At 42.0% G+C, this 26,079-nt stretch overlaps 1 protein-coding gene across 1 annotated transcript in view; it reads left to right on the forward strand.

Annotated features, from left to right (window-relative positions):
- LOC130284897 (carboxypeptidase O-like) overlaps positions 1-26,079 on the forward strand; it is a 239,466-nt gene that overhangs the window by 44,902 nt on the left and 168,485 nt on the right. The window contains exons 5-7 of the mRNA XM_056535811.1: positions 3,761-3,862; positions 20,260-20,364; positions 20,730-20,840. Coding sequence (XP_056391786.1) covers positions 3,761-3,862; positions 20,260-20,364; positions 20,730-20,840 — 318 coding nt within the window. The remainder of the gene's footprint in view (positions 1-3,760; positions 3,863-20,259; positions 20,365-20,729; positions 20,841-26,079) is intronic.

A 26,079-nucleotide genomic window follows, 5' to 3' on the forward strand; every position in this document is an offset into this window, starting at 1 on the left:
TCAGGGAAGAGGAAGGGAGACTGGCGATCAAGGGGCTTGCCCCTAAGAAGTTGCCAGGTCCGGATGGCTTAACATCCGAGTGGTACAGGACCTTTAAGGAGTCTTTAACTCCCCTCTTGACTGAGGTATTCATTGAGTGTCTGTCCTCAGGTACTCTGCCGAAGTCAATGAGGAGGTCAGCCGTGATTCTTCTCTCAGAGAGTAAAGATCACAGCCGTATTGAGAATTGGAGGCCCATTGCTCTACTCAATACGGACTGGAAGCTTCTGGCTAAGATACTATTTAATCGGTTGGGGAAGTTTGCACCCCGGGTCCTTTCGGAGGCCCAGCACTGCACTGTTCCAGGCCGAAGCACCTTAAGTGCTGTCTTTAGTGTCAGGGAGGAAGTGGAGTGGAGTAGTGCAGGTCTCTGGAAGGGGTACTTCCTGTCCTTGGATCAGGCCAAAGCATTTGATCGGGTGAACCACGATTACCTCTGGTCCATCCTCCTGAGATATGGCTTACCAAGTACTTTTGTTAATTGGCTTAAGATCTTGTATGCAGGGGCAGAGAGTTTCCCTGTGGTGAACGGTTGGTCTGGCCGCTCTTTTGAGGTGGGGTCCAGAGTCCGTCAGCGTTGTCCTTTGAGCCCGCTCTTATATGTGTTCGCGATTGATCCCTTCCTTAGGAGGATGAGTCGTGGACCCTTGGTGGGAGTCGGGATGAGTCTGTCGGAGACGGCTGTCACCCAGAGAGTCGTGGCGTTCGCTGACGATGTCAGTATTTTCAGCTCCTCAAGAGAAGAGGTCGATGTGGTGATGTCGGAGGTGGACCGCTACTCGGAGGCATCCAGGTCTAAGGGATAAGTGTGAGAGTCTCGGGATGGGAGGGGGGATCCCATGTTTGATCTCCCGGACATCCTTCCAGGGCCCCAGGAATCAGCAAAAGTCTTAGGCATCACATTTGGCCAGGATGATTATCCCACCAAAAACTGGGATAGTAAGCTCCAAGATGCCACTCGGAGGGTGAACCAGTGGAAGGGTTGGTCTTTGACCCTTAGGGAAAGAGTACACCTGATCAAATCGTACCTGCTCCCCTTGTTTATCTATCTGGGCAGTGTATGTATCTTGCCAGAGGCTTACTACAGCCTGTTTTTCCAACTGTTATGGGGGAACAGGATGAACCTAGGCAAGAGGGAGGTAAAGTACCGCATGAGGAGACTAGGGGGTTTATTTATGGTAAACCCGGAGGTGTTCTTTACGAACACCTTCTTGAAAGCTAACATCGCAAACCTCTGGAAAGAGAGGGCTCCTCTGTGGGTACTCTCCTGCAGGGAATGGTTTCGGCCTTTCTTCCAGGAATGGGAGAGAGGAGGGCGAGGGAAGGACCTCCGTACATCTCATGGATATCTTCCGGCTTATGCTACCCCGACTCTGAAGGCCATACGTTGGTGGGGTCTGGGAGTGTGGGAGATCAACACCCAGTCAAGGCTGTTCCTTGACAAACGGGTTCTGTTAACCCACTTCCAGAAGCCTCTGGCACTCAGGGACTGCCCAGGTCGGGAACTGAGGGTGGGGTTGTACATTTTAAACATGAAAAGGATCCCCCAGAAGGTTTGGGACTTGGCCTGACGCTGCTTTCAGGGGAAGCTATATGTAAGGGACAACCTTAAGTACAGGAACTCTGATGACCAGCGATGTCCCCGTGAAGAGTGTGGGGACACACTGGAAAGCATCGACCACTTCCTGCTTCATTGTCCCTTTAATATAGGGGTCTACAACCGGGTGGGTGCTTCCATCGGCTGGAGTCAACTTGCCGGCCTTACCTATCCGGAGTGGGCTTATGGGGTATTCAGGAACCTGGGTGGCCAAGATCGGGGCACCTTATTCTTAGTTAGCTTAGTGTTAAGGTACTACACGGGGAATGTGTTTAGTATTGACCCAACAGAAAGTCCTCTTCGAGGTAGAGGTCTGTAGGAATATCACCGGTGACCTTGGGAAGACCAGGTCTTTGGAGTATGGCAGTCTTGGTACCAGTAGGGCTTCTCTCCTGTGGAGAGGTTTTTCTTTTGATGTGCCCTAGGTACTAGGCCCTTAAGGTAAAGTACCTTAATTTTGGCCAGGGCTAGTGTATGTATGTTAAGATGAGTTTTGGGTCAGTTTCATGAAGGGATAGCGATAGGGTCAGAGGTTGATAGGGAAAGGTATTTACATTTTATTTTATCAGGATTGCCATCCTTCTTCCTGGTGGGGGGCTGTGCATGTCACCTTAGCCTTTTTTGTTTTGTTTTCTGTGGATAGATTGTAAAGGGCTTGCAGACAACCAAACCTGGGCCTTGTGGGGGTTTTGGTGTATTGTATTGCTGATATTTTTTTGTTGTATATATTGTTCTATATATATTGTTTTGTTTATAATTAGGTGAGTAGGGGTGTATTTTAGGTTGGGTGGGGTTTTTGGGGGATGGTGGTGGTCCGGAATGGGTCAGTTGTGTACAAAATGTGGACAAACTGTGTTCTATGGACTTTGACCCATGTCCAGAGGGTGTGGTGGGTGATGGGATAGATTAATGTAGGATGTTATTTTTGTTATATAGTTATATTGTTATACAGGTCGTTATGCATCAGATGTATTTTTGTTGTTTTCCTCCAAGTTGGATAATTTTAGTTAAGGCAGTTTGCCAAATGTATTTATTTATTTACATATATATATATATATATATATATATATATTTATGTTTTTGTTTTGTTTACAATGTTATTGTTTTAAATGGGCAGTCAGACCAGTTTTCTATTGTTCTACAGTTTACCAAGTTGGAGGGAGTCATTTTTAGTTATGGCAGTTTGCCATATTTTTCTTTTGTTATTTATAAAAAAAAGAGGAAAAGAAAAAAAGAAAAAAAAGGGAGAAAAGGAGGAATGTATATATGTATATATGTGTGTATGTATTTTTGTGTGTTTTTCTCCAAGTTGGATAACTTTTAGTTTAGGCAGTACGCCATATTTTTCTTGTTATTTAAATTTTTTATTTTTTATTGTTACGTTTCCAAGTTTGGATACTTTTTGTTTTGTTATGGCGAGGAAAGCTTTATTTATGTTTTATAAGGAATGTGTGTGTGTGTGTGTGTGTGTGTGGTTTTGGACATTATAGGTAGGTTATAGGTAGTTAATTTTATTTTATTTTATTGTATTTTTTTTTTTTTTGTTAGATTACCAGGGTTGGCCTGTTAGAAAAATTTGAGTTGTTATTTTGAGACAGAAAGTATGTATTTTTGTTCAGTTTTGCTAATTTTTGTTACAGTCAATTGGACTTGTTTTTGTGTTTTTGTTTTTTAATTTTATAATAAAAGAGTTTCAGTGTGAGATGGGTTGTGATTGGCCACAAACCACCTCAACTCTCTGAACTGTACTGTATACTCTATACACTGTGCTGAACTGAGGTCCCACCTGCATTTCCTAATATTTGTCTTTACCAGGCTGCTACAGGAGACAATCTGCAAGCAGGACTGCAGGCAGGAACAGAAAGGGGGTTAATTTAACATTTTAGCAATTCAAATAGGCTAATTTATAACATATACTTTTTTATTATTAATGATAGGTACCCTTTAATAGCAATTCTATAAGGACTATCCTTAGCATTTATTGCAGAGGTCTTTTTCTATTGTGCTTTAAAATATCATAGTCATAATACAGAAACACATAAAATGAACATTAAAATGTAAACAGCATTTAGCTTTTTTTATGTTTGTTGGGTGATGGCTACTAATTTGTCAATATTTTGTTAGATTTATGACTGGATGGAACAGATTAAAGATAAATATGGTGATGTTGTAACCAAAGACCTTCTGGGACACACACATGAACAAAATTCTATTTACTACTTTAAAGTAAGTGAAGACACACATTTGATTATATTATGTATATCATTTTCATTTAAGCATAACAATGGTGCTAGTATGTTATTTACTGTACACGTATGAAGTTTTCATATATACTGTATGACAATTGATGACAATTGTTTTGCTTCCAACTTTATATGGTCTAATCGCATCAAGCCAAGCCCCCTGAACTCATGGGGAATGGAAGAGACTACACTGGGAATTACACCAATATTTTACAGGACAAAACAACTTTAGGTATAGGATTTATTTATCTATCTGTCACACGTTTAGGTTGGGATTGGTTTTCAGTTAAGAACAGAATTAGAAAAAAAAAGCACAGACATTTTTTAAGCTGCATTCAACTGTGTCTTGGACAAAATTTACCTTATTCATGATTTAATGGCAACAGACTCCTACTTAATGATTAATCAAACAAATACCGGTGTGCACCTCGTGCAGATAAACCCAAGATGTGTAGGTAATAGTAGAAAAGGAGAAAATGGGGGGCCAACAGGTTTGAACCTTACCTCAATGAGTTATGCTCAGAGCATAACACCTTTGCAGACGTGTCATAGAGAAGTGCAGCCTCCTGGTCCCTCCGAATTTTTCAGCGGAAAAATCGGTAAACTTCAGAGCAAGGAAAGGTCATCTACCTTGAGAAAATTAGGACATCAATCCGGGGCGCAGACTTCAGAATAGATAAAATTCTTTATTTCCACTAGGAAAGATGCAACACTATAAATTGGGAGCATTTCCAGACAGAAACGGGCTCTTCGTCATTCAATACAAAGTGAGTTCACCATAGGGTATTTAAAAGAAAGTATCTTCCGGGTCCGGCCCACATACCGGTACCGCCGGAAATATTTAAAATTACTCAACAATAGTTAGATTGAAAAAACATGGTTAAAATGTGACAAAAATTCATTAAAATTAATATAAGACATTAAAAAGCCATAATGGCATGAAAAATACAAATATATAGTTGCAATAAAAAAAACACAAAAGAAACCACATAACCTGAGTTACCAGGTTGACCATAATAAAACTAAATTCACTGCAACTACTACAGGAGAAACTTTTGAGATTACATATCGTCTGACATGCTCCACTGACCAAGTTATTTATATGATTGAGTGCTTGCACTGTTCTCTACAATATATTGGTCGTACCTCAAGACCCCTTCACCTGAGACTTAACCCCTTAAGGACGCAGCCCTTTTTCACCTTAAGGACTGAGCCCTTTTTCGCAATTCTGACCACCGTCGCTTTACGAATTACCGTATTTATCGGGGTATACCACGCACCGGCCTATAACACGCACCCTCATTTTACCAAGGATATTTGGGTAAAAAAAGTTTTTTACCCAAATATCCATGATAAAATGAGGGTGCGTGTGTGCGCGTGTATACCCCGATATACTCCCAGGAAAGGCAGGGGGAGAGAGGCCGTCGCTGCCCGCTTCTCTCCCCCTGCCTTTTCTGGGGTCTAGAGCCCTGCTGCCGGCCCTTTTCACCCCCTGGTTATCGGCGCCGCTGCCCGTTCTGTCCCCCTGACTATCGGTGCCGGCGCCGATAGCCAGGGGGAGAGAAGCGGCGCCGACAGCCAGGGGGAGAGAAGGGGCAGAGGCACCCATTCCCGGCGCCGCTGCCCCGTTGCCTCCCCCCATCCCCAGTGGCATAATTACCTGAGTCGGGTCCGCGCTGCTCCGCTGCTCCAGGCCTCCGTCGTTGCATTGCTATGCACGGCGCGGCGCTCTGACGTCATGCGCCGCGCCGTTCAGCGCATAGCAACGACGGAGGCCTGGAGCAGCGGAGCAGCGCGGACCCGACTCAGGTAATTATGCCACCGGGGATGGGGGGAGGCAACAGGGCAGCGGCGCCGGCAATGGGTGCCTCTGCCCCTTCTCTCCCCCTGGCTGTCGGCGCCGCTTCTCTCCCCCTGGCTATCGCCGGCACCGATAGTCAGGGGGACAGAACGGGCAGCGGCGCCGATAACCAGGGGGTGAAAAGGGCTGGCAGCAGCGCTCTAGACCCCAGGAAAGGCAGGGGGAGAGAAGCGGGCAGCGATGGCCTCTCTCCCCCTGCCTTTCCTGGGGGGGAATCGGCGTATAACACGCACACAGACTTTAGGCTAAAAATTTTAGCCTAAAAAGTGCGTGTTATACGCCGATAAATACGGTAATAACGCGAAAAACGCTCTTACCAAATATTCTGATTCTGAGATTGTTTTTTCGTGACATATTCTACTTTATTTTGGTGGTTAATTTTCAGCGTTACTTACATCCTTTTTTGGTGAAAAATCCCAAAATGTCATGAAAATTTTTAAAATTTTGCATTTTTCTAACTTTGAAGCACTCTGTTTGTAAGGAAAATGGATATTCGCAATATATTTTATTTTTATTCACAAATAAAATATTTGGCATCATAAAATGGACATATTTTTGCTTTTTGAAAAAATTAGAGGGCTTCAAAGTAGAGCAGCAATTTTCAAAAAATTCATGGAAATTGCTAAATCTGAAGGGACAGATGTTACAGAACTACAACTCCCAGCATGCCTGGGCAGTCCAGGCATGCTGAGAGTTATAGTTTGGCAACATCTGGAGGGCTACCGTTTGGGCACCACTGTAACAGTCTTTGGCTGTCTGGGCATACTGGGAGTTGCAGTTTGGCCTTCCTAGTGATTGCCACAGTAAAGATCACTTTACTTTCACTTTCAATTCGGGCTTGAAACACTCCCAATTTGTAGCGTTGCATTTTTCCTAGTGGAAATAAAGAATTTTATCTATCCTGAAGTCTGCGCCCTGGATTGATGTCATCATTTTCTCAAGGTTGATGACCTTTCCTTGCTCCAAATGGGAAGGGTTGAAACATTATATAGTAGAAGTAAAGAATTGAAAAAAGATTTGATTGGAAATGGGGGAAAGTAAAGGGTGGGCCATTTATATGGATACACCTTAATAAAATGGGAATGGTTGGTGATATTTACTTCCTATTTGTGGCACATTAATATATGTGAGGGGGTAAACTTTTCAAGATTGGTGGTGACCATGACTGCCATTTTGAAGTCGGCCATTTTAAATCCAACTTTTGTTTTTTCAATAGGAAGAGGGTCATGTGACACCTCAAACTTATTGGGAATTTCACGAGAAAAGCCATGATGTGCTTGGTTTTAGCGTAACTTTATTCTTTCATGAGTTATTTACAAGTTTCTGAGCACTTATAAAATGTGTTCAATGTGCTGCCCATTGTGTTGGATTGTCAATGCAACCCTCTTCTCCCACTCTTCACACACTGATAGCAACACCGCAGGAGAAATGCTTGCACAGGCTTCCAATATCCGTAGTTTCAGGTGCTGCACATCTCGTATCTTCACAGCATAGACAACTGCCTTCAGATGACCCCAAAGATAAAAGTCTAAGAGGGTCAGATCGGGAAACCTTGGGGGCCATTCAACTGGCCCATGACGACCAATCCACTTTCAGCAAACTGTTCATTTAGGAATGCTCGGACCTGACACCCATAATGTGGTGGTGCACCATCTTGCTGGAAAAAGTTTCCTACATCATCATGTAGGCCACTGGATATGCAAAATTGCTACATGATGATGATATCAGGGCTATCCGGAAAGACAGGGTTAAGTCTTAAAGGGGTACTCCAGTGGAAAAATTTTTATTTTTTTTTTTTAAAATCAACTGGTGCAAGAAAATTTAACATATTTGTAAATGACTTCTAGTAAAACATTCTTAATCTTTATGGAACTTATCAGCTCCTGTGTAATACAGAGGGCATTCTTTTCTTTTTTTTTCTTTTTATTTTGTGTCTGTCCACATTGCTCTCTGCTGACACCTCAGTCCATGTCAGGAACAGTCTAGGGTAGCAACAACTCCTCATAGAAAACCTCTCCTTCTCTGGATAATTCCTGACATCATCAGAGAGCACTATGGTCAGACAGAAAAGTATTTAAAAAAGAAAAGAACTTCCTCTGGAGCATACAGCATCTGATAAGTACTGGGAGATTAAGATGTTTTAATAGAAGTAATTTACAAATCTGCTTAACTTTCTGGCACCAGTTGATTTTAAAAAAATATGTTTTTTCCACCGGAGTACCCCTTAAATTCAGTGAGTCAGCTTCTGGTGTACTTAGAGTTCAGACTTTTCTGAAAGGGATATTCCAGTATTTTTTTTTCTTTGACTCTGCTACATGGGCTGTAAAGTTAGTGTGGTTCATAATAAAGTGTCTGTTCCTGTGTGTAACGGTGGTCTCGCAATTCTTCTGTGATTTTCGCCCCAATATTTATTTTTAACAGCATACAAAATTACTCAGGTCTCGAGTTTTCCAAGATTGCAGTGCGTCAAGACATGACATCACTAGTCAGGTGACCATATGGAGCCTGTCTGCTTCAATGGGTGGAGTGACCGCTGAGTGGGAGAGAGATCATTTTGCAACAGCTGAAGGCACCTTGGTTAGAAAACACTGGTCTTTTGAATGGAATGCAACTCATTTGTGTTTCAATGGGTGGGGTGGCTGATGTGAAGAAGGGAGGAAATTGACCTCAAACTTACAAGCATGGAACTATGGGATGTGTAGTTTGAGAACCAAATCCAACAGGAAATCCAGTAGGTAACTACTAAAATCAACTTATGGTGGATAACCCCTTTAAAGTAGCCTGAACATGCAGCAGAGCAGGAAATATCATAGCAAGCAATTAAAGTAGCCTGTTTAACCCTTACATTGCTTCCCGGCAGCTAGTATTACGGGAATCACTTCAGGGAAGCAGTGTGAGCAGCTTGATTAAAACCCAGTGATAAGATGACAGTATCATACAGAGAAGGGAGAGGGAATCTTAGTTGTCTGTGCTAAACAACCCACCAAAGTTTACCAATGTTGCTGACTTCTTTGTCAGCTACAGACTCTACAGTAGGGACAGGAAGTGTTTAATTAAATTGAGGGGAGACTACAGTATAGAAGAGGAAGACAGTGTAGAAGGACAGCTGTGGATAAGTAATAAAACTAGGGGTTGAGTGGAGGGAGGGGTTAGAGCAGTAATAACTGATAAGAGAAAAGGAAATATGAATAAATACATTAGGTGTATGTATACTAATGCCCAAAGCCTCACTAATAAGAATAAAGAACTGGAAATATTAATGCTGAAATAAGTCTATGATATAGTGGGGATAATTGAGACATGGCTGGTTGTGAGCTATGACTGAGCGGTTAAAGGGGTATTCCAGGCAAAACCTTTTTTTATATTTATCAACTGGCTCCGGAAAGTTAAACAGATTTTTTAATTTCTTCTATTAAAAAATCTTAATCCTTCCAATAGTTATTAGCTTCTGAAGTTTTCTGTCTAACTGCTCAATGATGATGTCATGTCCCGGGAGCTGTGCATGATGGGACAATATCCCATAGGAACTGCACAGCTCCCGGCACGTGAGTCATCAGAGAGCAGTTAGACAGAAAACAACAACGCAACATCAGAAGCCAATAACTATTGGAAGGATTAAGATTTTTTAATAGAAGTAATTTACAAATCTGTTTAACTTTCCATAGCCAGTTGATATATATAAAAAAAAGTTTTGGCCTGGAATACACCTTTAATTTGTAAGGTTACAGTCTGTTCAGAAATATTTGCTTACAGTGGGGATCAAAAGTTTGGGCAACCCAGGTAAAAATTTGTATTAATGTGCATAAAGAAGCCAAGGAAAGATGGAAAAATCTCCAAAAGGCATCAAATTACAGATTAGACATTCTAATAATATGTCAACAAAAGTTAGATTTTATTTCCATCATTTACATTTTCAAAATAACAGAAAACAAAAAAATGCAGAGTTACTATCTTGTACTGCCCCCTTTGGCAAGTATCACAGCTTGTAAACGCTTTTTGTAGCCAGCCAAGAGTCTTTCAATTCTTGTTTGAGGTATATTTGTCCGTTCTTCCTTACAAAAGTCTTCCAGTTCTTTGTATACGTAAAATCTTGTGTAAAGACATATGTGAATACAATTAAAATGTGTACTTTCAATGTGGAAACATAAGTGCAGGTAAGAATAATAAATTACTGGTAGGGGTTTGTTAGATGGGGCAGCAAAGAAGGGCGAAGTCATTATTTAGGGGGACTTTAACTACCCTGATATAGACAGAAAATACTGGAAAGTTGAAAACTGCAGCAACGGGTTTTTGACAATAATAAAGGACGATTTCCTTTCCCAACTAGTGCAGGACTCAACAAGAGGAGGGCACTTCTGGACTTTAAATTAATGAATATGTCAGACATAGTATCTAATGAAGTGGTAGGGGGACATATTGGTAATAGTAACCACAACATAATACGTTTTCATTTTGAAGACCTATGTCGTACCTAAAGTCTTATTTAAATTACAGTTACTTTTAATTGCTCTCCAAAAAGCCTTTTTTTACTTCACTACGTTTTAAGTTTTTTCAATTTATATGGAAACAAAAAAGGCAGAGATTGACACATTCGCTGCTTTTCAGACCCATTGCCCAGGGGACATTGGTTTACCCGACATAAAAAATTATTTAGGGCTATTCAGCTACAGAGATGGATGCCCTCAGTCGCTTCATCTGCTTCTAACTGAACCCTAGATAAAACATCAATGAATTATCTAGGAGGTCTATTAAGGAACATTGACTCCCAGACGAAGGTTGCGTACCGAAACGTACGTTGGAGTGGTGCTGTCCCGGTCTCTGCCGATTGCTGTTGTACCCTGGTATATCGCTATACTGTTTTGTATCCCTGCAATGTTATGTTTGTTTACATGCACACTGCACTTTATTTGGCATGCAAAATTCTCACTGTGAGATTTATTTACATGTTTTTTAGATGCTGCTAAACACTTTGTTTGTGCAAATTTGTGTGCAAGATTATTGTATCATTTCTATCTCATTGTGGTGGACCCAGCAATATATACACTATATATAACCCAGCTTTCATTGCAGAGCCGGTGACACCACCTTTTAGCCTCATTCCTCTTTGAAAAATAGCACTTTTAATCAATATATTTTTTATGTACTTACATTCTACGGAATTAATAAAATTATATATGTTTTATAAGTGACTCCGTTTTCTCTTTCTTGTTATTTGCTATTAAGGAACATGTACATCTACCACCAGTAGACGACCATCTAACTGTAACATGCTAGTACGCGAGATTATAACTGTATGGTCGGCCCTTGCTCCCAATCGGTCCCCTTCACTTTACCCCCTTCTCCCGTCGAGTTTGATACCCATGGTCGTTAGCAAGGAATCTGACACCTTCCGTTATATATTTGGTCGTGACTTAAAAATTTTCATTTTTTTCCCTTTTTGCAAATGAGGACCCCTAATACTGAGGAACTAAAAACTCTGGTACCTAATCTGCGGCTAACCTTTTTACATATAGCTCACTTTAAGGCCTGTTGTTCAGAATTCCTAAAACATTACTCATTTAGCCCTTCCTCAGAATTTGAATCTTTGCTGATGACACAAGGGGCATATTAAAATTTCTATTTGAAGCCATAAATTTGTGCTTCCCATCATCTAATATTATACCGGCTTTATTCTCTCACGGGAAAAAGAACTAGAATCCTCTTTCCCCGATAATGAGGTTTTTATATGTTAAAATCCTCACACAGGTTTTCCAGGTGCCTACTACCTCAAGAAGTGTAATACAAGTTATCGTCTAGATGGCATAAAACCCCAGATTTCCTACATGCACAGAACCTCTCATCTTCAAATATCTGCTAGCAATGTAATGCAAATGTGGGAACGCACCTGAACATCTGGTAGACTTGTCCTGGAATTAGGCCGTTTTGGGAGGGGGTGGTCCGCAGTTTATTAAATAGGCCAACGGCTCTTTTAGGCTTACATAACAAAGCTCTGACAGCTCATTTATTAGCAGCAGCCATGTTGTTTAAGGGGTATTCCAGGATTTTTTTTATTTATTTCACTATGCTACAGGGGCTGTAAAGTTTCATAAGTGTAGTTCATAATACATAGTAACATAGTTCATAAGGTTGAAAAAAGACCAGAGTCCATCAAGTTCCACCTATAACACTAATGAGTCCCTACTCAGTTGAGTTGATCCAGAGGAAGGAAAAAAAAACTCCAAATATGTCAGAATAAATCCCTGCATCAACGTTCTGTCCTTATAAATCTAGTATACATAACCAGTTATGTTATTATTCTCCAAAAATGCATCCAGCCCCTTTTTGAACTCGTTTACAGAGTTCACCATGACCACCTCCTCTGGCAGAGAGTTCCATAGTGTCACTGCTCGTATAGTAAAGAACCCCCGTCTGTGCTGGTGTAGAAAACTTTTTTCCTCTAAACGTAGAGTACACTTGATACAGTCCTTGGTATAAAAAGATCATGGGAGAGATCTCTGTACTGTCCCCTGATATATTTATACATAGTTATTCGGTCGCCCCTAAGCCTTCTTTTTTCTAAAGTAAATAACCCCAATTCTGATAATTTTTTGGGGTACTGTAGTCCTCCCATTCCCCGTATTACCCTGGTTGCCTGTCTTTGAACCCTCTCCAGCTCCACTATATCTTTCTTGTACACTGGTGCCCAGTACTGTACACAGTATTCCATGTGTGGTCTGACTAGTGATTTGTACAGCGGTAGAATTATTTCCTTGTCATGGGCATCTATGCCCCTATTGATGCACCCCATGATTTTATTAGCCTTGGCAGCAGCTGCCCAACACTGGTCACCACAGCCAAATTTACTGTTAACTAAGACTCCCAAGTCCTTTTCCATGTCAGTCGTTCCAAGTGTTCTCCCATTTAATACCTAAGCCCGGAATTTTCTCCCCCTTGTGCATTACCTTACATTTATCAATGTTGAACCTCATCTGCCACTTCCCAGCCCAAACTTCCAACCTATCCAGATCCATTTGGAACAGTGCACTGTCCTCTATAGTGTTTATCGCTTTACAGAGTTTAGTATCATCTGCAAAGATTGCTACTTTACTATTCAACCCCTCTACAAGGTCATTAATAAATATATTAAATAGAACAGGACCCAAGACTGACCCCTGTGGTACCCCACTAGTAACCCAATCAGAATAAGTACCCTTAATAACCACCCTCTATTTACTTTCACTGAGCCAGTTACTTACCCACTTACACACATTCTCCCGCAGCCCAATCCTTCTCATTTTATGCACCAACCTTTTATGTGGAACTGTCTCAAATGCTTTGGAAAAATCTAGATATATGACATCCGGTGATTGCCCCTGGTCCAGTCTGGAGCTCACCTCCTAATAAAAGCTGATCAGGATAGTTTGACTGGACCGATCCCTCATGAAGCCATGCTGATATGGAGTCATAAATTTATTTTTATCAAGATATTCCAAAATGGCATCTCTTAGAAAACCCTCAAACAATTTACATACAACGGAGGTTAAACTAACAGGTCTATAATTCCCGGAGTCACCTTTTGACCCCTTTTTAAATATTGGCAGTGTCTGTACCTGTATGTGATGGTTTTCTCACAATTATTCTGTGATTTTCACTCCAATATTTATTTTTACCAGCATAAAAAAGGATTGTTGTCTCAGATTTTTCCCAGGTTGCAATGCAGCCGAGACCTGACCTCACTAGTCAGTTGATTACAGGGAGCCTGTCTGCTTCAATGGGTGGAGGGATCACTTGGTGGGAGAGAGCTCAATCTGAAACTACTTTAACAGCTGTAGGCACCCTGAAAACCACAGCTCATTTATGTTTCAATGGGTTGGTGTGTGGGAGGGAGGAAAATGGAATTGTAGGATTTGTAGTCAAAAAAGGAAAAGTCAAACAGGAAATACCAGTTAACAAAAAGCTAGCCACAGTTATGGTAATCTCACAACATAGCCATTTAGCCCCAAGAAGAGCGCAGATCCTTCCTAAGCACGTCCATTACTGTTTGGCAGGTATGTCCGAAAATCACCTTATGGTGGATAACCCCTTTAATATCTTTAAAATGGCTGCGAGCAACCAAGTTTTGAAGCAATTAAGTACTGTCCTAGACAGACCCTTATTCCTTATATTTAAATATTTTATAATGATAGCAATTGTTACACAGGACTGGTGCTTAGCAAATGTGGTACCAATATTCTGATGCTATTCTGGAGTATTTTAATGAAAATAACCTTAGAACACAGCATCAACATGGGTTTATGTGAAATTGGTCGTGTCAGACCAATCTGATCAGCTTCAATGAGGAGGTCAGTTATAGATTCAAAGTTGAATGCCATGTCTAAAGTGAAAGTAAACTAATGCCGATTAGCTCAGGGAGCTGTTCGTGGCATCCCGAACAGCTGTAGGACAGCAGGAGGGTTCCCTCACCTGCCTCCTGTTGTCCATTCGCCAAATGACTGCAGAATCATTGATCAATGGTTTCCTATGAGAAATCATTGATCAATGTAAAAGACCAGTAAATGCAGTGTTATAGCCCCCTATGGGAGCTATAACATTGCAAAAAAAAAAAAAAAGTGAATAAAGATCTTTTAACACCTTCCGTTCACCCCCCTTTTCCCATTTAAAAAAAACAAACAGTGTAAATAAAAATAAACGTATGTGGTATTGCCGTGTGTGGAAATGTCCAAATTATAAAAAATATATCATTAATTAAACCGCACTGTCAATGGCGTACGCGGAAAAAAATTCCAATGTCCAAAATAGCATATTTTTGGTCACATTTTATATTGTGAAAAAAATGAATTAAAAAGCAATTAAAAAGTCCGATCAATACGAAAATGGTACCACTAAAAACTTCAGATCACGGCACAAAAAAATGAGCCCTCATACTGCCCCGTACACTAAAAAATTAAAAAGTCATAGGGGTCAGATGATGACAATTTTAAAAGTATAAATTTTTCTGCATGTAATTAGGATATTTTCCAGAAGTACGACAAAATCAAACCTATATAAGTAGGGTATCATTTTAATTGTATGGATCTACAGAATAATGATAAGGTGTCAGTTTTACCGAAAAATGTACTACGTAGAAACGGAAGCCCCCAAAAGTTACAAAGTGTGTTTTTTTTTCAAGTTCGATGTAGATTTTTTTAGTAAAATGACTGATGTCACTACAAAGTAGAATTGGTAACGCAAAAAATAAGCCATCATATGGATTTTTAGGTATAAATTGAAAGAGTTTTGATTTTTTAAAGGTAAGGAGGAAAAATGAAAGTGCAAAAACTGAAAAACCCCTGGTCCTTAAGGGGTTAAAGAGATTTGTAAATTACTTCTGTTTAAAAATCTTAATCCTTCCAGTACTTATCAGCTGCTCTGATAAGGTTTCTTTTTTGTCTGACCACAGTGCTCTCTGCTGACACCTCTGTCAATGTCAGGGACTGTCCAGAGTAGAAGCAAATCCCTATAGCAAACCTATCCTGCTCTGGACAGGTCCTGACATGGACACTTGATGCCATTTTATTTTAGTGTGATAAGCCTAAAAATTCTGTGAGCGCATTAAAGAAGCTGTTGATTGCCATAGTTTACTGCATATTGGCATAACTTAACCTTAACCACTTAAGGACATAGGGTGTATGGGTACACCCTGAAATCCTAGTAGTTAAGGACACAGGGCGTACCTGTACGCCATTGGGAATTTCGGTTTCTGCTGCGTGCCGGGCGGGGACCGGACCGGGATGCCTGCTGAAATCGTTCAGCAGGCATCCCGTGACAATGCCCACCCCCCCATGTCGATGATCGTCCGACCAATAGCGGCCGGCAGAGGAGGGGTTAATGTTCCATTCTCTCAGCTCTGCTCGCTGAAGTGCTGCTGTATAGTGCAGGGTGAGATTCATAGTAAAGGGATAGGTAGGAGGTTTAAAAAATTAAGAAAAAGTAAAAAAAAAAAACCCCCCGACCCCCTAATAGGTCCTCAAGGGTCCGCCGCATATTTTGCAGCGCAACCCGGACCCTTTTAGGGGTTCAGGGCACTGCATTTGGTCCCCCTTTATTTTATTTTTTTTGGGCCGTAGCGTTTTTATTTATAACGGTGTGTGATTTATAATGACAAACCGTTATATATAAAAGTTACACCAAACACAGAGACTACACACTTCCCTGCACCCCCCCCCCACACACACACAGCCGAAATGAGGATATTTTGGGGGTATCGTGCTACATATGGGCTTGGTAAAAAAAACAAGTGTCAGGCAGTACTGGAGTGTGGACATCCTCTACCAGACCCCGCTCTATGGTATGGCCATGGCACAAGGACGGGTCAAAGCCATTCGGAAATGGCCCCCAAGGTGATCCCGCCTATGACCGGCTTTACAAAGGGAGGCTGGTCATCGATCACTTTAAGGCCAAATTTTGGGAGGCCTATGTACCCCTCAGGGAGCTTTCGGTAGATGAGTCTCTTATCACTTTTAAGGGGAGACTCATCTTCCGCCAGTATATTCCCTCGAAGCTGGCGCGACATGGTGTGAAACTCTACAAACTTGTGAGAGTACCTCCGGGTGCACTTGCAAATTTAGAGTAAACGAGGGACGAGATTCCCCTATTGATCTCCCAGAATGTCCCCCCCACTCTGGGTGTTAGAGGGAAACTCATTTGGGACCTTGTGCACCCATTGCTGGATAAGGGTTACCACGTGTACATGGACAACTTTTATACCAGCATCCCTCTGTTCACATCCCTTGCCGCCAGATCCACGTCCGCTTGTGGGACCACACGGAAGAACCAGTGAGGCCTCCGTCTAAATTTTGTTCAGACACCTATGCCCAAGGGGGAGTCCTGTGCCCTTACCCATGAAAACCTGTTGCTGGTCAGGTATAAGGATAAGAGGGATATCCTTATGCTGACCACAATTCATGGTAACGGCAGCTCACCTGTCCCAACAACGGTCCTCAAGCCTGATTGTATTCTAGACTACAATCAGTATATGGGGGGAGTCGATCTCTCTGATCAAGTCCTCAAGCCATACATGGTGATGCAGGAAAACACGGGTATGGTACAAAAAAGTTGCGGTCTACTTGGTACAGGTTGCCATGTACAACTCTTTTGTAGTACTCTGGCAACACAGGGACATTCCTCTAGTCCCAAAAAGAAGTCCTAAAGGCCCTGATCTTTGGCGACCAGGAAAGAGCAGGCCGGAGTTCCCAAGGAACTGGAAATATAGGGTGCTAGGATTGTCCCCGGCCAACACTTTCCAGGTGAGGTCCCCCACACTGGAGAGAAGGGACGATCCAAGAAAAAATGCAGAGTGTGTCACAAGAGGGGATACAGAAGGACACCACTACTCAATGTGACACTTTCCCCGATCATAGGGCCTCTGCATTAAAAACTGCTTCAGGGAGTATCACACTTCCATGCAGGACAACATTTTTCCATTTCATTTAAATTTTCCATAATTTTACCCCAATGTACCAAGTCCAGAGTACATTCGAATTTTAACCCCATGAACCACTAAATTGGCTAAAAAAAAACTCTTATAAAAAAAACCTGATAACATTTCTGGGGGTATTTTTTTATCTGGGTCATGGGTCACTGAGTCACTATAATCGGAGACATTTTTATGTTGCCTCAAATGCGCAGCGCTCTCTCTCCACCTTAGAGGGGTGCGCATTTGAAGCAACAGGTTAGGGATGGCCACACATTTCACATTCCCAGAGTGATGATTCAGAGCATAGGGTTTGGTGTGCGCATATTTTTTTTAGTTTTGGCTATGCTCTGGGTCATCATTCTGGGAACATAACCTATTTTAATATTTTACCGCCCACCGTACCCCTGACAGACCGTGCATGATGGGAGTTGTGGTTTTGCAACAGCTGGAGGCACACTGGTTGGAAAACCTTCAGTTAGGTTCTGTTCCCTAACTCAGTATTTTCCAAACAGTGTGCCTCCAGCTGTTGCAAAACTACAACTCCCAGCATGTACTGATCGCAGGTATGCAACTACAAATCCCAGCATGCTGAGACAGCCATATGCTGGGAGTTGTAGTTTTGCAAGATTTAGAGGGCCACAGTTTAGACACCACCGCACAGTGATCTCCAAACTGTGGCCCTCCAGATGTTACAAAACTACAAATCCCAGCATACACAGACAGCAAACTGCTGTCTGGGCATGCTAGGAGTTGTAATTTTGCAACAACTGAAGGGCTACAATTTAGAGTCTCCAAACTGTAGCCCTCCAGATTTTGCTAGGCAACAACTTCCCAGCTTCTGTAGTCTACACCAGGGAGCCGCTCCAGGGATCCCCATGTCATCGCCCTCCGCCGCTGGTAAGTGACTGCTGGTCACAGGACAGGTCCCCCGTTCTGCCCGGACTATTGTGGGTGGGCAGAACGGGGGATTCGAACTTTAACCCCCCTCGCACCCAATCTGCTATTGGTCAGTCGCCTCTGACCGACCAATAGCAGGGATAGGAGGGGTGGCACCCCGGCCACCTCACTCCTATCCCTTCAAGGTGATAGTGGGTGTCTTGGACAGGCCGATCCCCCTATTCGCCGCAGATCGCCGGTCTGAATTTACCCCCCCCCCCCAGGGGTTTGCACGGTGAGCTGTGGGGACCGGAATTCCCACAGGCATACAGGTACGCCCTGGGTCCTTAAGTACCAGGGGGCCAGGGCGTACCCGTACGCCCTAGGTCCTTAAGGGGTTAAGGACATAGCTTTTTTCCATTTTTGCACTTTCATTTTTCCCTCCTTACCTTTTAAAAATCATAATCCTTTCAATTTTGCAACAAAAAATCCATATGATGGCTTTTTTTTTGCGCCACCAATACTACTTTGTAATGACATCAGTCATTTTACCCAAAAATCTACGGCGAAATGGCAAAAAAAATAATTGTGCGACAAAATGGAAGAAAAAACGCAATTTTGTAAATTTTGGGGGCTTCAGTTTCTACGCAGTACATTTTTCAGTACAAATTAAACCTTGTATTTATTCTGTAGGTCCATACAATTAAAATGATACCCTACTTATATAGGTTTTATTTTGTATTAAAAATCATATCTACATGCAGGAAAATTTATATGTTTAAAATTGTCCTCTTCTAACCCCTATAACTTTTTTATTTTTCCATATATGGGGCGGTTTGAGGGCTAATTTTTTGCGCCTTGATCTGAAGTTTTTATTGGTACTATTTTTGTTTTGATCAGACTTATTGATTGCTTTTTTTTCATATTTTATGGTATAAAAATTGACCAAAAATACGGTATTTTGGACTTTTAATTTTTTTTGTGCATATGCCATTGAAGGGGTTAAATAATCTTTATTAACTTTTTTTTTTACTTTTTTTTTTTTGCAATCTTATAGCCCCCATGCAGTACATTGATTCAATACACTGATCAATGCCATTGCATTGCAATGCATTGATCAGTGTTATCGACGGTTGATTGCTCAAGCCTGGATTTCATGCTTGGAGCAATCAATCACCGATCAGACACACAGGAGGCAGGTAAGGCACCCTCCTGATGCTTCCTAGTTGATTGGGACATCGCGATTTTACCGCGATGACCCTGATCAGCCCGACTGAGCTGCTGGAAAGCTTTCACTTTCACTTTAGACGTCTCTATCAACTTTGATCACCACATCTAAATAGTTAATGACGGACATCTGCCTGAACGGCGATGTCCAACATTGGCCACGGGTCCTGGTTGCTGATAGAAGCTGGGACCGTGCAGGTATGATGCGAGCTCAGCTCCAGAGCTTGCTTCATAACCCTCCCATGCTGCAGCGCTGTTTAGAAATGGTGTTTTGCGGCAAGGGGTTAAAAACACTTTAAGGCTAGATTTACACACAGTTTTTTCTGGTGTTTTTTGGAAAACTGCCACTGCAGTTTTTGAGCCAAAGCCAGAAGTGGATGCAGTAGGAAGGAGAAGTGTAAGTCCTTCCTTTATATTTCCCTTTCCTTTTAATAACATTTCTGGCTTTGGCTCAAAATCTGCAGTATCAGTATTCCAAAAAAACACCCGTGTGGAAACTTATCCTATAACTACTTGAATACATTCCTGGCAGTGTTATATACTGCTTTAGAGCTGTTAGGCAGGCGTATAAACATGTTTAAGGGCTTATTTTATTGCTGTTTCGTGTCCATCCAAGCTGAATCAGACCATTTTGAAAAAGTTCAGTAAAAATGATTTGGAGTGCAAATGTTTATGGGACTTTTTTTTTTCTAAGTGATGATCCAGTACTTATATGCATCACTTGGAAAAAGTACATTTTTATGAAAAAGTTAACTTTAATAACACATCATCGGATTCTAAAAAAAAATGTTAAACAATAATGAAAAAAAGTTACAAAATGATTATTAACTGCAAAATTATGAAATCATTTTCGCTTCAAGACCTATGCATAGCTTTGGCTGATCATCTTTTCAATTGGTCAAACAGCCCAAAACCCAAATTTTGTATTTTCTAAGAATGTTTCTAATGATATATTTGCACATTTATATGTTATATTTTACAGATTGGGAGGCCATCACAGGAGACAAAGAAAGTTATATTTATGGATTGTGGAATTCATGCTCGAGAATGGATTGCTGTAGCGTACTGCCAGTGGTTTGTAAAAGAGGTACATTGTTTCAATAAACATTTAAAAACATGAATATTGTCAAGCAGTAAATGTATTTTGCAAATGTTTGCAGAAATAAAGGTCAAAACTATAGACTAAAAATAAAATTGCAAGTAGATTACGGTACTTCAAATTTATTTAAAAAAAATTTCAGATATGATTCAAAGAAATGAATTCAATTTGAATGATTCTTAGCAGGATTTTGATATTTGTTACTTCATACAGCTTTTAATAGATCCATTCCATAAAGTATTGTGCATATTACAACTTCTGATTATAGAAAATTGTTTTCAGACAATTACAATTACATCGTTTTTTTTTTTTTTTTTTTTCATTTGATGATGAACCATGTTTTTGTACTCTAGCTTTTGACAAGACAAAAGAGTGATTCTTTAATAAGGAAGCTCCTCAAACAAGTCGATTTTTATGTCATACCTGTATTAAATATTGATGGATATATTTACACCTGGACAACGGTAAGCTTGCACATAATGACTCCTGCTGGATGTACTGAATTTTGTATTTTAATTATGTCTTTTGTTTGGGGAGGCATTTGTCTTATCTGCATATTGGCATAGAATAGTATATTGATCTATTTGTTAGATTTGAATATATATATATATATATATATATATATATGTATATTCATTTATATATATATATATATATATATATATATATATACTGTATATATATATATATATATATATATACATATATATATATATATATATATATATATAGCAACAGGAGAATACAGCAGAACACTGCTAGCACAAAGATATAGATAAAACATGAGTATATAGATGAAACATGAGTATATAGATAAAACATGAAAAGCTATACAGCTGTAGTGCAATAAATGAAAATATGAGATTATGAAATTATGAAACATTGAGGTACTTAGCTTGCAAATTTGGCGGCCAAATAGCTTGGACCGTCCCACCACGGTAATATATATATATATATATATATATATATATATATATATTATGCTACAGATATTATTATCACTTTTCATATTTCTGAGGTCAGTAGTACTATAATACCTGTATACAAGTAGGAAATATTATCAACTTACATATTACCATACTTACCATCATACTTTTATTGACCAAATCCTGTATGGTGCTATCAATAGTACAGTTAATAACAGTATACAAAGGATACATACTATCACCTTACATATTACCATTAGACTGTTACGGACAAAATACAGCATACCAAGACTAGAGGTGAGCTGAAAGTGTTAGGTTCTAGGTAAACAATAGGTAAACAAGTCCAATACAAGATACTTAAAGCGTACCTGTCAGGTAAAAAATGAATACATATATATATATATATATATATATATATATATATATATATATATATATATATATATGGACTTCAGCGCGGGCATGTGAGGAGCACAGGACCGGAGCTCCAGAACTCTTACCCGTTCTGTACCGCTAGCCAGAAGGGGTTCTTACCCACCCATTGTACTGGCAGAGGTACCAGAGCTTCTGGGAAGCACTGGAGATACGCTGATCCTTGTCCACCAGCAGCGACAGCTAGCATAACCCGGTAGTCCTGCACAGCCTCACTGCCAGAGCCGCCATCTTCTCCAGCACAGCTGTGCAAAGAGGTGGTGCTCACAGCTCCCCCCCTCCAGGTACTCAGTGTGACCATAAACAGCGGGCGACAGCTACAAGTCCCCCACAGAGAATCCCCAGTACTATAAGGGGCTGTTCATTCTGCCTTGCTCCACTCCAGCCACGCTTCACAGGGGGCAGAACATCTACTCAGCAGAACAGGGCCACGTGACACCCCTGGTCATATCGCCATCATTGCACTAGTCCAGTTCCCCTGAGGCTACATAGTCCCTCCACAGCTGCTGTGAGAGAGCTGGGGCTCTTTCATTCTACCATATTGCTATCAGTAACTGCCTTTTGCCCCTCTTGATTTAATCCTCATGGATCACTACCTCAGTAAAGGCTCTCAGCGTGGGGGTTCTCCAGCTGCAGCACACCACTATATGCCAGCCCCTCACACAGATCCAGACCCTCAAAAAGTGCCTGCCGCGGTCTCACAGTCACACCCTGTGGCTATGGAAATCCCTGACAGCCAGCCGCTGTTCACCCCTGACGGCAGAGCCCCACTGCCACCTTCACCCCTTCAACTCCCTCCCTTGGTGGGAGCCGGTTTCCTTCGCCACTCCAATGCATCTACAGACCCCGGTGGCAACCCTGGTCTAGCTAATTAACCTTACTATACAGCTGACCCTTGAAAACACCATGCACTCCACGTTAACTCAACTGCAAGCGGATCTAGGTGTTCAAACAGGCCGTTTGGATGAGGCGGAACAGCGCATTATCCCTCTGGATGATGAAAACAGTGGCTTAGTCAATAGCCTCCGCCAAACTGAAACAGATCTCTGCTACGTCAGTGATAAGCTGGAAGACCTTGAAAACAGATTGCGTCGCCACAATTTACGCATCGTGGGGGTCAGTGAATATCTTCCCCCTTCTGACCTACAAGGCTTTTGTGAAAGTGATTTACCCAAAGCTCTCGGTCTTGCGCATAAATGCAGGGTTGAGAGGGCTCATCGAATAGGACAGCCCTGGTCGACAACCTCACAGTCTCGGCTGGTGAAAGATTCCTGCCCACGGCAAATCATATTCAAACTGCTAGACTGTAATGACAAAATTAAGCTCCTGAGGGCTTACAGAAAACGATCCTCTCCGCTTACTTTCCGGAATAAGAAGATAATGCTGTTTGATGACTTTTCTGCTGAAGTGGCCAAGCGCCAGAAGGCTTATGGCAAAATCTGCTCTGAATTGTTCTAGGCAAAGAGGCGTTTCCAACTCCAGTATCCTGCCGTTTTGAAGGTGTTCCGATCAGATGGCTCCTTTTCCCCTTATTAAACTCCGACCGCGGTGGATGCCGCTCTACAGGTTCTCTTGAGGGAGCTCGCCAGCCCCACTTGCTCTCCTTCTTATCATTCACCATCTCCCAGAGACCGCGGTTAACCATCTTTCATCCCTCTTGAAGCAGAACCAGCCACACTAGATCCCTGAGCAAAACCATGAAGAGCCACAAGTCGGTGTTGAGGCGTAGTAGGAGTAGATGCAGATGATCTTCCTCTCCAGACTGAGTATTATTTTTGTACCTGCCTCTCCTTCTGTCTGCACCACGGGGGTTAGGCCTCTCTTAGATGGCCTCAGTTGATACAGGCCCACAGGGTCGTTTTTCTCATAATTCTTGGAGACAATGCTATGTAGTGCCTTAAATAGTTATTTCCTTTTGATGTTATCTTTTATATCTGTGTTGCATTATCTGCTTTTATTTGCTGGAAGACATATGTCACTCAACCTCATCTGCCCCTCTTTCATATTAAGTTATCCTGGGCCTTTGCACTATTAGGTCTGTCCTGTTAGGGTTCCGGGGTGGGAGCTTTGGTTGCCCACATATCTGAAAAAAGTGAAGTCCCTTACCCAATTTATGGTCATCCTTATTCTATTCTGGGGATTGGTCTGTCTGCGGGTTTTTGTTCTCTCGTTTTTGTTCCCCTTGTGGTTGTCTTTCTCAGTTTTTCTGGTCTCTCCTCCCCCTGGGTGCATTTCTTGAGATGCTTAGTCCACTTTAACCTCTGTTCTCAGTATATTGATGGGCTCATACAACAGTGACATGGAAGGAAGTGCGGAAGGTTTTTGGCCTCCAGTTTCTGCTATCTAAATGGATGCCATTGCATGACCACCCAGAATTCCCACAGGGTAGAGCTTCCCTGTAGTTTCGACTTTGGCTCTCTAAAGGGGTGCGGGCGATGGGGCGACTGATCCTTAGTGTTGACCGTAGATGGTTCTCTCCAGGTAAAATGCTCAGCATGTTAGACCTTCCCTGGTCTCCATACCATATATGCTAACCAGGTCCGCGCCTTCTGCTCCTCTAGATTGAGGGATCTGTTGAAGGAAGCCCCGACTCACACTTTAGATGACATCATAGGTAGTGAACCTCAGAGGCGTTCAATTTCCGATCTGTATGCAGCCCTCTGTAACCGCTTTCTAAAAATCAACCCCAAACGTGTGTTCTGTACGTGGGAGCGGTGGACGGGAGATACCGACATTAATGATGTAATCCTATGAGGGTGGGACACGGTTCAGAAAAATTTTATTAATGAGAGATGGCGGGAAACTTGGCCCACGCAGCCTTATATGTATCACGGAGCCTGGGAATGCTCTCCTGCAGCTGATTACTGCCACCTTATACAGTTGTATATATGGGATCATTGGAAGGTACGGGTCTCGTTTACACCACAGTCATTGATATTCCACCAATTACGACCACCAGAGGGAGGAGGGGAGGGGGAGGAGAGGTATCTCTGGTTTATCTATGTAGTCCTGCTAGTTGCATTGCGGTGTATGTTCGCTAGTTGGGTAGATTCTATTACTTCAGATTTGCCTATGCTGATAACCCAACTGAAGTCTTTTCTTGCTGTGAATCACTTAGACGCTGAGCGGCACTCCGATTCTGGCACTAAACGTTTCTTCCGGAAATTGTTACTCACTTTGACTTAAAGGAGATCATAGAGATTGTAAGACCTTTTATATACACCACCTGGTACAATGTGGAATCCCTGAGAGGTTCCTTAGGGGTGTTACGATTGCCAGATACATAGTATCATAGTATATTCTCCTCCTATTTTGAGAGCCACAGCTCTCGGCTTGGACCCCCTGGGAGTCAAGGGAGCGGTTATTGAGATCGATTGGGGCTATTGGACTGAGGAGCTGTAATCGATGATCTCTTGTCTGGGATGGGGACCGAGGAGATTTGCTCTACCTCCCTCTTCCTACTTGCACCGCCTGCTACTCCACATTTACGCACTCTGGGGGAAGATGGGGGCGGATACAACCTTTTCCTGGTCCGCCGTCTCTTGTTCTCCATGGATGACTGGGGATTACTGTATGGGGGAGGGGAAGGAGGCCGAAATTTATTAGGGGACCTATTTTCTATAATTAGTGATGTTTTCTTTATTGCACTACTACTACATAATGTCCTGGTTATTGCCTATGTCATTTTCATTTACTTTTCTTTCTGTTTTGTTTATTGAAAACTGTTTAATAAAAACATAAAAAAATATATATATATATATATATATATATATATATATATATATATATTTATATATATTACTCAGTACCTAATCCTGATCATATATATTTGTCAAGTGACCGTGTGAGACGGTTGAAACGTCATGGCATCTGATGAATAAAGCCTTACAAGCTGTTACGCCGAGCGCTCCGGGTCCCTGCTCCTCCCCGGAGCGCTCGCGGCGTTTTCCTCTCTGCAGCGCCCCGGTCAAACCCGCTGACCGGGAGCGCTGCACTGAAACTGCCGACGGGGATGCAATTCGCATAGCAGGACGCGCCCGCTCGCGGATCGCATCCCAATCCACTTGCCTGTCCCGGTCCCTGGCTGTCACGTCCTGGCGCGCGCGGCTCCGCTCTCTAGGGTGCGCGCGCGCCAGCTCTCTAAGGTTTAAAGGACCAGTGCACCACTAATTGGTGCCTTGTCCAATCAGTGTAATTAGCTTCCACCCGCTCCAAGCCTTTATAACCTCACTTCCCCTTCCCTGCTTTGCCGGATCTTGTTGCCTTGTGCCTAGTGAAAGCGTTTTGTGTATGTCCCAAGCCTGTGTTCCAGACCTTCTGCTGTTGCCCCTGACTATGACCCTTG

Source organism: Hyla sarda, chromosome 8, assembly GCF_029499605.1.
Source record: "Hyla sarda isolate aHylSar1 chromosome 8, aHylSar1.hap1, whole genome shotgun sequence".
Taxonomy (NCBI): domain Eukaryota; kingdom Metazoa; phylum Chordata; class Amphibia; order Anura; family Hylidae; genus Hyla; species Hyla sarda.